This window comes from Phasianus colchicus, chromosome 4 (assembly GCF_987193195.1).
Source record: "Phasianus colchicus chromosome 4, bPhaCol1.hap1.1, whole genome shotgun sequence".
NCBI lineage: Eukaryota > Metazoa > Chordata > Aves > Galliformes > Phasianidae > Phasianus > Phasianus colchicus.
In genome coordinates, this window is record NC_143439.1 from 35,671,057 (window position 1) to 35,687,159 (window position 16,103).

At 37.3% G+C, this 16,103-nt stretch overlaps 1 protein-coding gene across 5 annotated transcripts in view; it reads left to right on the forward strand.

Annotated features, from left to right (window-relative positions):
- PRDM5 (PR/SET domain 5) overlaps positions 1-16,103 on the forward strand; it is a 105,335-nt gene that overhangs the window by 25,868 nt on the left and 63,364 nt on the right. For all 5 annotated transcript variants that reach the window (XM_090139191.1, XM_090139193.1, XM_031596893.2 and 2 more), the window contains exon 3: positions 7,314-7,436. In XM_090139191.1, coding sequence (XP_089995317.1) covers positions 7,314-7,436 — 123 coding nt within the window. The remainder of the gene's footprint in view (positions 1-7,313; positions 7,437-16,103) is intronic.

Consider the following 16,103-nt stretch of genomic DNA (forward strand, 5'->3'; position numbering starts at 1 on the left):
ACTTGGCTATCCTCATAGTAAGCGTGAAGCTCAACCCTTCTTGTGAAAGTCTAAGAATTAAAACTTGTGAACCATTCTGTCTTTGACGAAATCAAATAATGTCATGAACCAGCAGGAGATCCATTAATATGAAAAAAATGTTGCTCTGTGTTTTGTTGGAGGAAAATGTGTATCACTTATGAGCCAATATTTCTTCATCACATCACATCACAGCAGCTGCTGTGTTAAGTTTCTCTTTCAAGTATTACTTTAATACTTTCTATAGTGACATTAAAATGTGAGTTTCTATTCTGTGAAGTAGGTCTGAAACTTGGGATACAGAAGCATTGCAACTAGCTGTTTTATACCATTAACAATAAAAAATATGTTTTCAGCTAATTAAAAAACAAAGACACACACACACAAAAAGAGAAAACAGAACTTGACTGAACATAGATTTTTTTTTTAAATTTATAACTATTTAGAAAATGGTTTCCCAGAAAGCAGGTGACGTTAACTGCCATCAGCAAGGATGACCATCTGCTTATTTTCAGTGAAGTTTTTTTCCTTCTTTTCTTGCCAGATGTGCATAGTATGGTGCAATTGCACTCACGAACATTTCTAAGTAGCACATGTTACACCTTGAATGCATTTTGAAAATCTGTAGATAATTCCAGTGCAGCATGAAATGCTGGCAGATGGAGTAGTGATGGTGTGGATGGGCATTACAAGCATCTTAGGCATTACTGAGATGTCTGTAGGATTTCATCTGGTAGCTTATACAATTTTTGTTCCCCCTAATACTTCTATAGTGATACAGTATTTGCTATTGCAGTATAGTCTGGTGATATCCTGATTGATCTTGAGGTAAACCCACCTGTATGGTGACAGTGAATGTCAGATATTTCATCTTACTGTAAAGATATTTGACTGAACTGACATCTTATGTGTTAATTGTTAAGGGGATGATTCTCAAATACATTCCATTTAGGTGTTTTGTTGGGTGCTTTTGTAATGTGAATGCAGTTTAGATGCTGAACTGTAGTGGTGACCAAATATTAAAGGGTGTTGTCGTAAAACAGATATCTTGCCATGAATTACGAGGCATGAAATTTGAATCTTGTTCTAGATTCATGCCACTTTGCCTATACTTAAATTTGAAGGGAATTGCTGCTTAATTATTTGGCCTGTGAAACTAGAGATGACTGCATGTCTGTTAACATTACTCCCTGGTAGTAAATGGAAACTCCAACTTATCTCTACTGGTTACAGAAATCACAGGAACATCTGACCACAGTTGTCAAAAGGGCCTTAGAATTAAATGGATCCTAGAATAGGGTGGTCTACTGAACTACAGCAGACATGATCAACCTTTTTGGATCTACCCCTTCATTTAGAGGAGTGAAGGATAAGGTCCTGTTACTATACAAAAATGAAGCAACCAAGAAACAAACAAACAAAAGAACACAGAACAGTGTGCCATCATCTGTTTGTGCTTTTCAGTTCTATTTCTATCTCTTTTAACAGGTTTCTCATGTTGACCATCAGCATATTATATCCTTCTAGGTCTTTGTCAATCTATGAAGATGACTAAATTCTCTATTATTTAGAAGCTGTCTAATGTAGACAGGTGGCAGGTTCAAATATAACAATATTAAAATAGGAATATGTTCACAAGCATTAACAAATTGATCCTACTTGAGAAAAATTTCAGGGAACCTCAATCTTGTAAAAATCTTCTGCCTCTTTTTTGAATGTTTGATATCTATCGAGAAAGAAACGCTATAACCATTCAGATTTCTGGGGAGAATGCAGCTATTTGCTTGCAGATTATTTAAGAAAATACTCCTTAAGACATTTTCTGCTTTAGTTTGTGATGTACAAAAGTGTTTTTCACTTCCTCCCCCAGTAAGGTATCCTTTGTTTTCCAACAGTTTCCTAGAAGAAATAGTTGTGGTAGGCAAGTAGTCTCGGAGTGGTTCAGTGATGGGACAGGAGCAGATTGGGAGCAGACTGGAATTCTGTGGCAGAATGATTTGTGTTTAGTTCTTCAGGTCTCATGCGCAGTAAGTGTTAAGGATGTCTGTCTGAATACTTGTAAAAGAGGGTTAACAGATATAAACAAAGCCAAGAAACCTTAGCTTATTTATTATGGAGAGTTGGCTTGTTGCGTTCTGGAATGTTAATTCCTGAGACTTTGTTCTGTGGGAGTAGAGAGAGAAATTGCAGTATCTTTAAGTTTCTTGTGGAGCACATAAGCAGCTTGACAATCTTCCTGTTTTCTTTTTCTCTTGCTGTTATAGCTTGCATAACTGCCAGGATTGTGATGATAAACTGAAGCTATTATCATATATGCTTTTCAGTGCTGCTGATGAGGAATGCAGGAGGACATTTCGAGTCACTGTGGCTAGCAGAATTTTGAGGTCTAGTAGAGCAGACTGTCTTAGTTACAGCCCTTTTTGATCCTGTTTCCTTCTAAGTATGAAAAAGTATGAGCCAAGTGAAAGCATTTTATTTTTTATTTGTTTGTCTATTTCACTAGTCTGAAGAATTTCATGTTTGGTGGTTGTGTCACAAAGCAAAAGGCTGACTGACTCGAGTGGGCTGCTGTTGGAGAGTGTGTCCTTTGGGACATACTCCAATTGTCACTGCAATTCACTAGTGGTTCAGTATAGATAATGTTTAAGTACACTTACTTTCAACTGAATATATTATAGAGTCCAACTATTTATTTTGTTTAACCACCATGATTAGTTTGTACTGCCTTTTAGTTTGAGGAGTATACTTGCAAAGCAGGAGCTAGTCTGTTTGTTTGTTGGTTTTTAAAAAATAAATGGATATAAAAGTTTGATATTCTCTGCCGTGGTGCTCAAAGACCATTTACACATTTAAAACACTCACTCGTCCATCTGACTGTGAGGAAAGGAATGGTAAATATCACCAATCCAGTCTGTGTTAAGTATGATGTTTCGACTGTGTTTCTCTTTTTTTTTTTTTTCCTTCCTCACCTTTGTGTATTTAATGCAATATTATTTAGTTATGAGGTGGAAAAAAAGCCATAGAAAGTATAGCATGTTTTGGAAGGATTTATTGTATTCTTTTATCAATAGTTTCCTTCTGTGTTAAGTCTTTGCTTTGTATTTGACATCTCTTCATGGATTGGCGGAGATGACCACATATTGCTGCTGTGAATATAAATCATTGCTACATAGTTTAAGAATCAAGCAAGTGCAGAAGAATGGATGAAAAGCTAGTAGTGTAACGTATGCTTTTTATAATAGGATCTTGATTCTTTTTCTAATCCCAAGATCTGATGGAAACCTTTATAAGACCTGCATGGTGAGCCTCCCTAATGCAGTCTTTAGTAGCTGTAGCTAAATCACAGAGCCATTAGCTTGACTTCAGCTGCTCACAGATGTTCATCTTCACTGTTAACTATTATTACTCAGGCCAAATGAAATTTTGCTCTGTGGGTGTTTCGAAGACAGTTATTATTACAATATAATTGATGCAATACTTCTGTGAGGAAGGGGGTGGGAACTTTTCAAAAGGTAAATACACCATTTACATGTATTTTTGTGTAAAGTTGGGACTTACTTTTATGGTTTGCAGTTATTCTGCCCAAATTACTGGTGAAGCCAACAGTTCCAGCAAGGAGCAGATATTATTTCCTAGTGGAATAGTCAGCAAATTGCAGAATAGCTAAGCTTGGAAAGGACCTCTGGAGGTTATCTGGTCCAACTCCCTTTTTCTGGCAGATCCACTTAGAGCTAGTTTTCTAGGACTGAGTCTAGACAACTCTTGAGTAGTTCCAAGAATGAAGACCCTGCAGCCTCTCTAGAGAAGGTGTTCTAGCACTTAGTGTTAGATAATATTGTTTCCCGGTGTGTTTAAGTCTGTAGATTTGACACTTTTGGCTTTGGTTAATCTGTGTGTTTGAAAGTTGAATAACTTTTAAAATTTAAAATATTGGCACCTTTTCATGATGTGTGCTTCTTAAGATACGTCTTCCATTAAAAGAACAGTAATATATTTCAAAGACTTAAATTTGTTTGCAGAGCCACAGTAGGTTTCTTGTATTAATCTGAGAACAACATGCTGTCATCAGCTATTATGATAATTAAATACAGTTCTTTTTTCTAACAATATTTTAAAAGTGTAGGTAACTTAAGCAGATGTACTGAAGACATATTGCATCTGTAAAAAACAAATACAGCAAGAATGTGAACAATTTAAATACAAAGCCATGATGACAATCTAATTTTGATCTTGCATAGCTGAAATCCCTAGCTCTTACTCTGGAAACTTCTTGTTGATGGATAAAAATATGTTTCTCATATAAATAAATCATATGGAATTTTTGTAGTTCCTGTGACCTTTCTTCATGGCTTTCTGTCTTATGTTTCAGAGAGATTCAAGTGATACACTATTTAAAAGAAACAAGGAAGCTATTTTTAATATGTCATAAAGGGAACTGTATTATTTCTTTGTGTTTTAAGAGCAAACAATCACTTGATTAAAATTAGGTTTGTCTTTTTATTCCTAGTTTTGACAACTGAAGCTAGTATTTTGTCACAATCGTAGAAATTCTGTGGATCTGCGATGATAGGCAAAAGCTCCTCATGTGGAGATTATGTCTTAAGTAATTCTTTCTTTAAGACATTTGCTAACAGAAATATCAGATAATTTGTTAGATCTGGTGTTACAACTATTAGTAAATATTATTTGAAGACATTAGTTCTACTGCTACTGATGCTATGGAGTGGGAACAGTGCAATGACTCATTCATCTGTTAAAGCTGTCATGCTTACACGTGCCTTCAGTTCTACAGCACCACTTTTAAAAGTTGATTCTTCACTTAGTGAGCAAAATCTGACAGTGTTTATTTGCCATACTAAATAATTTGTGCCCCTTCACCTATGTAGTATGTCAGTTTGTTGTTATTGAAATCATTATTTCAGGCCAGCACAGAATCATAGAATGCTTTGGTTTAGAAGGAACCTTAAGGATCATCTAGTTTCAATCCTTATGCTGTGGATTGCCACCCATTAGATCGGGCTACCCAGGGCCCCATCCAACCTGGCTTTGAACACCTTCAGACATCCACAGATTCTCTGTTGGCCTCACCACTCTCATCGTAAAGGATTCCTTTCTAATATCTAATCTAAATCAACCATCTTTTAGTGTAAATCTGTTAATCCTTGTCCTGTTTCTACACTCTGCAAAAAGAATTTCTCTCCAGCTTTCCTGTAGGCCCCCCTTAGGTACTTGAGGGCTGCTACAAGGTGTTCTTGGAGCCCTCTCTCCTCTGACTGAAAAATTAAGACTGACTGATAATCACTGTGGGGCTACATATTTATATTTCTCTTGAATAGGTGTATATGAAAGATTTCAGCTGAGTCGTAAAATAAGGTATGCGAAATGGTTAAATGCATTTGTACTTTTCTGAAGATAGTTCTTCTGATGTGCGTAAGGAAAAAAAATAACTGAAAAAACACTATGGGAGACTTAGGAGGGAAGTTTACATTACAAAATACAGTTTTGAAAAAATACTTTATGAGTTTCTGGGATATTTAGTATTTATGTGGTACAATTATGTTAGCAGTAATTTTAACAATACTAAAATGGTATTTTCTGGATTTGGAATTCCATAGAACCACAGGGGTTGGAAAGGACCTCAACAGATATTGAGTTCAACCCCCGTGCTAAAGAAGGTACCACACAATAGGTTGCATAGATAAGTATCCAGACAGGTCTTGGATATCTCCATAGAAGGAGATTCCACAGTCTCTCTGGGCAGTCTGTTCCAGTGCTCCATCACTCTTATTGTGAAGAAGTTCTTCCACATGTTAGTACAGAACTTCCTATGTTAAATTTTAGGCCATTGTTCCTTGTCCTATTGCTGCGCACCACTGAGAAGAGCTTGGCCTCATCCATTTGCCTCCCACCTCCCTTTAGATAATTATTTATATTTCTCAGCTCCCCTCTCAGTCTTCTTTTCCCCTAGCAGTACAGACCCAGGTTACTTAGCTGTTCCTCATAGGGGAGATACTCCAGGCCGTTTATCATCCTTGTGGCCCTCTGCTGGACTTCTTCTAGGAGATCCCATTCCTTTTTGAACTGAGGAGCCCAGAACTGGACACAGTACTCCAGATGTGACCAGGGCAGAAGAAAGGGGGAGGATCACTGCCCTCAACCTACTGGCCATGCTCTTTTTAACTCACCGCAGGATACCGATGGCCTTCTTGGGTAGAAGGGCACACTGCTGGCTTATGGTCAACCCATTGACCACCAAGACCCCAAGGCCTTTCTACACAGAGCTCATCTCCAGCAGGTCATTTCCTATCCGTGAGGTTATTCCTTCCAGGCGCAAGACTCTACACTTGCTCCAGTTAATCCTCATCCGGTTTTTCCCTGCCAACTCTCCAGTCCGTTCAAGTCTTGTTGAATAGTAGCACAACTTTCCAGAGTGTCAGCGACTCCTCCCAGCTCTGTATCATCAGCAGACTTGCTGAGGGAGGACTCCATCAACAACCTGGATGAAGGGATAAAGATGTTGAACAAGACCAGACCCAGAACTGACCCCTGGGGGACACTGCTAGTTACAGGCCTCCAACCAGACTCTATGCTGCTAATAACAACTCTCTGAGCTCAGCCAGTCAGCCATTTCACAGTTCACCTCAATGTCCAGTCATCTATCCCACACTTTTTATATTTCATAGCAAGTATGTTGTGGGAGATGGTGTCAAATGCCTTGCTGAAGTCAAGGTACACAACATTCTCTGCTCTCCCCCCATCTACCTACCCAGTGATGACATCATAGATGGCTATCAGGTTGGTCAAGCATAATTTCCCCTTGGTAAATCTGTGTTGACTACTCCTGATAACTTTCTTTTCTTTCAATTGCTTGGAGGTGGCATCTGGAACAGGTTGTTCTGTCACCTTTCCAGGGATGGAGGTGATGCAGACTGCCCTGTAGTTTCCCAGGTTCTCCTTCTTGCCCATTTTGAAAACTAGAGTCATGTTGGCTGTTCTCCAGTCTTCAGGCACCAATGCTGTCTGCCAGGATCTTTCAAAGATGATAGAAGGTGGTTCAGCAATCACCTCTGCCAATACACATACTCTCTCAGTACATGTGGGTGCATCCCATCAAGGCCCAGGGGTTTCTTGTATGAGGAATAACTGTATTTCGTATAAAGAAGCATAAAGAGGAATACTTGTTTTATGCGAGATTCGTTTGCTGGATACCAGCATGCCTTAATGTTCTATATGTTATAGTGTTTGGTAGATGTGCTAAATGCTAAGTTAATTTTCCTTATTTCGAAATGTTTCAGGTTCGTGGCAGTAAAGGTGAAGTCCTTTATATCCTGGATGCAAGCAATCCACGCCATTCTAATTGGCTGCGTTTTATCCATGAAGCTCCATCACAGGAACAAAAGAATCTGGCTGCAATCCAGGTAGTTTTGGTACATTCCTACCATTTGCTTTCTGTTACTAACTTGATCTCCTGTTCGATCTTTATCTCATGCAGAAAAAAGATCTGAGAAACATAACTTTCCTTTTCTTATCTTTCCTTTTTGGAGGTGAACACTTGTGCTTAAATATAGTACCATAAATAAAAGATGTAAAGACTGAAGGAGTTGTTAGTTAAAATCTGATATTCCTTGAAAGATTTATATTAATCCAGGGAGATGAAATTGCACTAAGTAAATTATATGAGCTATTTCTCATTTATAGTAAAATGAACAGTTTACATTTAGAAAAAGTCATTTCCGGAGTAGTTTGCACACTTCTATAATGACAGCCTAATTTTCTCACTACAGCCTTTCTTCAGTCCAATTAAGCTTTTGCCTGAATGCAGTTGTTTCTTGTCATGGTAGAAATTAGAAACGTAACTATGAAGCTCTATACATGTCTAAATCAAGGTCAGTGATACAGTGATCTACCTGTGTTTTGTGCTGAACTCAGGTATGGACTTAGGTGTGAGAAAAGCAAAATTTTACCTTTACTTTATAGTTAGTTTAAAATGTAAAGCAGCATTTTGCCAAATTTGATAGCAAGCACAATGCTTAAATTATTCCAGTAGAAAACAGAGAATTCAAGAATCTAATTATCTGATAGGATGATCATGCAGTGCTTGAGGATAAGTTAATAAAAGAAGATCATTTTCTTTTTCTAGTCTTGGCAGCAGATCTGAATTTATCCAGCTTATTTTTTATTTTTATATTTGTCATTTGCAACGTTGTGTGGTAATGAGTTCCATTGTTTTAATTACATATTATGTGAAACATGCTTATGTTTTTCTTTTAGCAACTTTTTAATTTCACTTGATTTCTCTTCATCCATGTGTGACAGTGAATAGTCACTTTGTTCTTTATCCTGTGCCATCTCTGATTTTATAGAACACTATTATATCTTTTCCATTTTATTTGACAGCTCTTTTCTCAAGCTGAAGAATCTTAGTCTGTTTAATCTGTAAATTTTTGGAAGCATTCTGTGACTTTGCAGAATGATAACAAAGGCAGCCATATTTTTCTAGTTATTGCTATTGTCCTATTAGAGATTATGAAGTAAACAAGCTCTTGGAGTATTTTTTTTTTTTTTTTACACAGCTCAGTAAAATAATTTTCAATCCCCCATAAATAAAAATTACTATGCTGTGTTATATTCTTTTTGTCTCAAGACGTATTCTTGCCAAAAAGCTGTTCCAAGTTAAAACTACCTATACTCTAATGTAATCAAAATCTGCATTTATACATATATATAAAACAAAGGAGCCTCAAAGACCATGCAATTTCAACCTCCTTACTGTGGACAGGGTTCCCACTGTCAAGGTGAGGCTCTCCAAGGCCCCATCCAACCTGGACTTGAACGCCTCCAGATATGGGGCATCCAAAGTTTCTCTGGGCAACCTGTTCTAATGGCTCCCCACCCTCTGAGTAAGGAATATCCCCCTAACATGCAATCTAAATCTTCCTTTTAGTTTAAAAACATTCCCCCTTGTTCTATCACTATATGCCTAAAATCAGTAAAAAGGAGAAACATTAGAAAAACAGTATAAGTGTTTATCAGCGTTTCTTAAAATTATAGTTCTGCTTTTTTGTCTTGAAATGATTTTTTTTTTCTCTAGGATTTCCTCCAGATCCCCGAGAAAATGATTATAAAGAAGTTTATTCTGAAGCCAATCAAAATATATATTTAGATACTTTTATTTGCTGAGAAAACAAATATTATTTCAAATGAAGTAAAACAAGAAAAATGTTTACTTTAATTAAAAAAAAAAAAATAATAATAAAAAGATTAGTTAAGTTCCAGGATGTAGTTTTGTGGAAGGTGCACACTGATGGCACTCAGTACTGGTTACTTCAATTTTTGTGCTGAAGTTCTGATGCTTCCTTGAACATCATATTCTCTAGAGGGGCTCTTTGCTTGTTTGGTTTTTAAGCAAGCACTGTCCAGTGAGATTTCTGCTGCCAGTTCTTATAGACTTCATATGTCCTCCCTCTTTTTGTTTCAGCAGTGAGCCTTTCTATGATTTCCATTCTGCTGTTCTACTGCATCTCTTCTCCCTAGCAATTTGATTTGTTATCTGCCTTCACTTGATTTGCACCTCCTACTTTCTAAAGCTCTAGTTTTACTGAATGGCAGTCTGAGGTTTACATCTGCAGCTTTTTTTCAAGGTGATCCTGTGTAAACGAAAATTGAAGGATGATATCTCTAGAAAATAAAGGTATATCTACTGCTGTCTTCCAGACCAATTTGTTTCTCTCCAAGTAATAATCTTCACATATCTCTGGCATACTGTTGCTATCTGAAAATATCTGCAATTTTGCTTTTGATATTGTTTCTTTGTACTTTGTTTTTGTTCCTGTTTTACTTTGCTACCGACAGCTTTATCATCAGTTTATCCTTTGGATCTGTATGCTTATAATCTCTGGATCAGACTTCTTTAGGTCCTTACGTCCAGACTGCAGTTTAGTTTTGAGTAATGTTAAGGGTGTTCACTATTCGCCCATTTAGCAAAACCTCTTGTCAGTAATTGACTGAGTGAGTGCTTTGTTATGATTTTTCCATGATGTTTGTGGCAAGTCAATGGGTAATTTAGTATGATCACTGCCTGTAAAATTGTTTCTGTATTTTTTTTCCTTCTGTCTTGTTCTTTTTGTTATATCAAGGCTTCAAACATGAAGATTTCTGGCATGAGTTGTTGTCCTGCTTACAGCACTAACTGTGAAAGACCCTCATACGTGGTCATCAGTCCTAGGCATTAGTCAAATATATATTATAATCACTGAATAGTCAGTGTGATATTAATTACAGTCAGTGTTGGCAAATGTGAGGTAAGCTTCACAAGAGGGAGCAGTGTGAACAATTATTGTTTGTTATTACATTTTAAATAAAACACTCAGTAAAATAACCTGAATTTCTGAACAAAAGTCTTAATAGAATGTCACATCCAGTGTTTTTATTAATGAAAATGGTCATTTAAGGAAAGGAAAAGTATCATGGACACAAATTAATGTACACAAACAAAAATTTACTGAGTCATCACTTTTCTTTTTAAGTGCTATTGATTAACAACTGACAACACTTCTATATTCTTTGTGAGTGAAATTTTGTGTGTGTATATATACACATGCATTTAACTACAGGTAGCATGAATAGGTACTGCTTATGTTAAGTAAAGCTAAATGTGAACACATTTCCTTTCAGGGTTTTGTTTCACTTTAGCAGATGGAGGTGCAAATCCTCATAGCACCTCTATTCCTCTTGGGAAGAAAAAAGCCCACATATCCATGAATATTTTAATTCCATAATCTTTGTATCTTTGTACTTAATGATAGGCAGTAGTACTTTGCTTTATGAAATCAGTGGACAACATGCGAGTGGAAAATTTCCAGTATTCTTTACTCTAAATTGTGAGTTGCCTGCTTGCCACAAGGACAACAGAATGTTGTTTTACAAAGAGGGGAAAGGTATAAACTTTGTTAAAAAGCTTCATTACAACTAGGTTGAGAACTTGCATTTCGAAACAAATACCTAGATAATTAAAAGATTAAAAGAATTCAAAATACAGATTACTACATCAAACAAAATAAAGCTTTATCTTAAGGAATGATTATGCTTTATATAATAAAGTAGAATATGTCTGCATAATTACAGAAAACCAATTATCTAACTAAGAAAAGAAAATAGAATAGTTAGAGGTGGTTAAAGAAATTGCGTTCTCAGCAGCATGTTATAATTACCCTTGAGAAATGTAAAACACTTCAAGATGCTTTTATTAGTGAAGAATTTTTATGAGTTTGGTGGGGAGTTTTAAATGAGTATTTGACTTTTCTTTTAGTTTTGCTTACTTTTTGAGGTGAATCTTTACTGGTGACTCTCACAAATCAAAAATGATTACTTAAAAATAATTGACCATTTATGATACTAGCCTATAAAATGAGAAAATAAAGCTTGTTTGCTTCACAGTTCCCCTTTCAAAATTTCCTAGGAGACTTTGTATGAACTAACAAATATGTGAATGGAAGCCAAACGAGTCCTTTTTTTTTTTTTTTTATATTCCCTCTATTGCTAATTTTCACTAATTCTCTTTCCCACTAGTTTTTTATAGTAGTCTCCAAACACTCCAACAGGAGCTTTTTGGACTGCTGTGAAAACACATTGTTTCACTCCTGTATTGATAAACATTATAGCCATATATTCAAAATAAAGTTATCAGTTTATTGTTTGCTGCTTAGTGCTTGGTATTCTGTTTAAAGGAAAAAAAATGTGGATACCTATGCCTCTGTATACAAATAAGGTAAACCACACCCTGAGGTTGACTGGAAAATATGATTAATTCATCACAGGTTAATAGTGTACAGTGATTAAATTTAGATCTTGTACAAAATGCTTACTCTGTGGTAAAAAGGCATGGGTTATGGGGTGCCTGTTGGTCTCTGCACTGCTCAGTGGTGGAGCAGTGATGTTTAAGTATTCTTTGACTAGAAACATCCAGCTCGTATCATTAACAGCTCTTTTGTCAGTGGTGCCAATATGTTGCTGCTAGAAAATAACAAGAGGTTGGAGGGCAGCAGAATATGCACGGATTGTTTTTCTAGGCATTTTGCGGTTGAATTGCTGCAGGGCTCTCTAACTTATTTCAAGTATTTATTAAATGAATTAATCCCCTATTATATTTAAAGTAGCTTCAGGTTTACAACTTCAGCATTAACAGAAACTGTATTATTTGTAATCTCTTTTTGCCTTGGGTTATTCCTTATCTATTTACTTATAAATATGACTTCTGATATGTGGCAAAAAATACATTGTAATTATAATAATCTAAGGAAAATGGTTCCTATGAAAAAATCTGCTTATTTTTTTTCATTTTTTTGGAGTGATTTGAAGTATTACATCTTCATTATTCTTTTATACAGAATGCATAAACTTATCTGTTTTTCAGTTGTATTTTTATTAAACACTCTGTGCTGGAGATTACTTTGCGAAAAAGATTCTGTTGTTGTTAACACGAAAACTGTTTTACAAACAGCATCACAGATAGAATTTTAAATTCAAATATTATTTCATTAATAAGCAGGCAATGAGTCGGTCTAATATAGCTCAGAAAATCATGAGTTAGAACAATAATTATCAAAAACTGATATGAAGGAGGATATCTACTGTGAATGGGTAGAGTGGTTTGAAGTTGTATTTCATGAGCCTAACAGAGGACTATTAGTATTTGAGAGAGAACGCTATAGTAAGAGTAGTAAATCTGGATAATCTAAAAGTCAAGAGTGACAGAAGAAACAGGGAAAGCAAAACCAAACTGTGTTATGCTGCTTAGTAAATATACGTATTGCTGAGCAGTTTTGTGAATGCCTGAATTTTACTAGCGGCTTCAGCATTATGGAGGAGAGGTAGTATTTTGGAGGCAGTTTAAGAATCAAAATGAATGTAGTTCATTTTGTATGCTTGGAGGAGAGAATTCAAAAGTGTATTGATTCTTGAATTCTTCAGTAGGAAAGAGGAACATTTTAATTTAAGGGTGACACACATTTATCTGTGTTTGAGTATATACTAGTGCTGTTGAGTTAGTCTGTTACTAACAGAAGACAGATGATCGTTCCATGTACTTGGCACTGGTGAGGCTAACCTTGAGTCCTCTGTCCATTTCTGGGCTCCCCAGCACAAAAAAGATATGAAGATGCTGGAGAGAGTCCAGTGAAGGGCCACACAGATGATGAAGGGATTGAAATGCCTCTCCTATGAGGAAAGACAGGGAGAGCTGGGACTGCTTAGTTTGGAGAAGAAGAGATTCAGGGAGGATCTTTTTAATGTGTGCAAGTACTTGAAGGGAGGGTGCAAAAAAGGCATAGCCAGACTCTTTTGGTACCCTGCGAGAGAAAAAGAGGCAGTGTGCACAAACTGGAAAACAGGAAATTTCCTGTTACCATCAGGCTGTGCATTCTCTCCCATCTCTCTTGGGGATATTCAAAAGGAGCCTGGACACAGTCCTGGGCAAACAGCCTTAGATGTCCGTACTTGAAAAAGACAGTTGAACCAGGTGACTCTGGAGGTCCTTTTGTTTTGTGATTCTGAGAGAAGGTGTAACTAAACTTTTTTATTTGTTTTATTTTTATTGATGTCTTTTGTGTTCCACAGAGCCTCTAAAGAAGAGTAAATTGTAGCTTCTCTATTTAGGTTCTTATAGGTTCATTAACCCCTGCTAGTACTGGTAGAGCGTTATACTGGATATGTACAGAGTACATGCCGTTAACGTGCCACGTTCTGAAGGCAGAGGAAAGAAAATCTGCTTTATTTTTTGCAACAAAAGCTTTAGCAAAAGGAAGAATCAAAAGCTGTAGTGCTTCTCTATAAAGCCACTGGAATTGTGATCTTCCTGGAATTAGTTTTTTGTATGCTTATCTCCTTGCAAGGATTTTCTGAGAGAAATTGTACCACTGGGCAGAAAATACAGTTATGGTAGCATATTAAATTGCCAGCAAGGTGTCCCTAAATGAATATTTGAAATACATATTTGAAAAATGTCAAAACAGAAGTGATACAAGGAGTGGATGGTGGCTGAAATGAATTCTGTAAAAAGCGTTCAATCTTCTTATTAAATGGTTTCTCAGGATTGACTGTGTGAAATTCCAAGTCAAAAGTAAAACCAGTTCCTGTACATAGAACTCACCTTCAGTCTTTTTGCATGATGCTGAGTTAAGTATGGTAGAAACTGAAACTTTTGGCTTCAAGGTTAAGAGCCAAACCAAGTTCTATATTTTTTTGTTTGTTTGTTTTAATTTATTTTAATATTTCATTCCTTTTTTTTTTTTTTTTTTTTTGTTTAGTCCCTCTTCACTAGCTGGGAAAATGATGGAGCGGGAGGTTACAATAAAAGTCAGAGAAATGAAAAGTCTTTTGTTTTTTAGCTGGAAGATTGGGAAATATATATTGAATTGAGATGCACACTGAAGAGTGGGAGGACACTCTCCAACAGCTCTCTGTCTTTCTTGTACTAGGGGCTCCAGACCTGGACGCAGTACTCCAGATGGGGCCTCACAAGAGCAGAATAGAGGGGGACAATCACCTCCCTGTCTCTGCTGGCCACCCCTCTTCTGATGGAGCCCAGATTGCCATTTGTTTTTCAAGCTGCAAGAGCACACTGCTGGCTCATGTTAAGCTTTTCATCTATCAAGACCCCCAGGTCCTTCTCTGCAGGGCTGCTCTCAAGGACCTCTCCTTCCAGTCTGTATAGATGCCTGGGATTCCTCCGCCCCTTGCACTTTTCTGTGTTGAGCATCATTAGGTTCACCTGGGCCCACCTTTCAAGCCTGTTTAGCTTGAATAGCATCCCTTCCTTCCACCATGTCAACTGCACCACTCTGCTTGGTGTCATTGAGTGTGCACTTGATTCTGTCATCGATGTCATTGATAAAGATGTTAAAGAGCACCGTCCCAAGACAGACCCCTGGGGGACGCCGGCCTCCACCTGGACATAGAGCCATTGATGACCACCCTCTGTCTGCGGTCCCCATCAAATCCACATCCCTCCAATTTTGAGGTAAGGATGTGGTGGGGGACCATGTCAAAGGCCTTGCTCAAGTCCAGGCAAATGACATCAGTCACCTTTCCCTTGTCCACCAGTGCCACCAGTCCATCATAGAAGGCTATCAGATTGGTTAAGCACTCAGAACTGCAGTATGGGATAAGAATACAGGAGAAATATAAGAATTACCATATTATTTTAATCTAGTTTTCTGTTCAGTCTCAGTTTGAAGTCTCAAAGATTGCCTGCCTTAACAAGTAATAGAGCAAGATCAGCAGATAAAGCTGAGGTTCCTGTGTTTCCTTTGTATTTGATTAAAGTGCTATTCTTCAGATTAGATTTTGTCTAGGCTCCTGGGCTAACTGTTCCATTACCCATTTTGAAGAGGAGTCTGTCTGGGATCTACCTGCTTTCTGTCTGATGAGAGCCACAACCATGCTGCATGCCTAGGAGTCGGTTGTGTGGGATAAGGCTACGTGCTTTGAACAGTTGAGCCTTTGATAGTATATGAACAATTGTGAAAACAGAAAAGCTGCTTCTGGTCTTTTTGTCATCCATTTTTCCTTCCTTGCTTGGGAGGGGAAAACCTGGGTCCCCAGCAGTAACTTTGCAAGGCTCTTGTTTCACCCAAGCATTTTCAGAGGCACCTGATCCACTCTTTCTCCTGGAAGGTGTTGTTACTTTGATTGTGCTTTCCTAGTACTGCACGTCCTTTTTGACCTTTCCTGTGTCTGAACTTGTGGCTTTGTCTTCCTCTGCTCACCTCCCCATGAAATCAGCTCCACCCATTTGCTGTCTTGGAGTTTCTGCCCTCACAGACTTTGCCTAGTTGTACTCTGGCAAGCATGAAGCCTTGAATCTGCTTGAACCTGCTCAAGGAAGAGGGTGTGTGAGTTTTTATTTAAATTTTTAAATTGTTTAATTTTTATTTTTTTCTTTTTTGAGGAGCTACCAAAGGAGAACTGGCATAACAAGGAGGCTGAAGAGCTTCCTTGCAGGAAATTGGATGTGGAGGAAAGCCAACTCCAACTAACACTGCTCTAAGAGCAGTGATTGCGGTCACTGTGTTTTCAGCTTTGAGGAA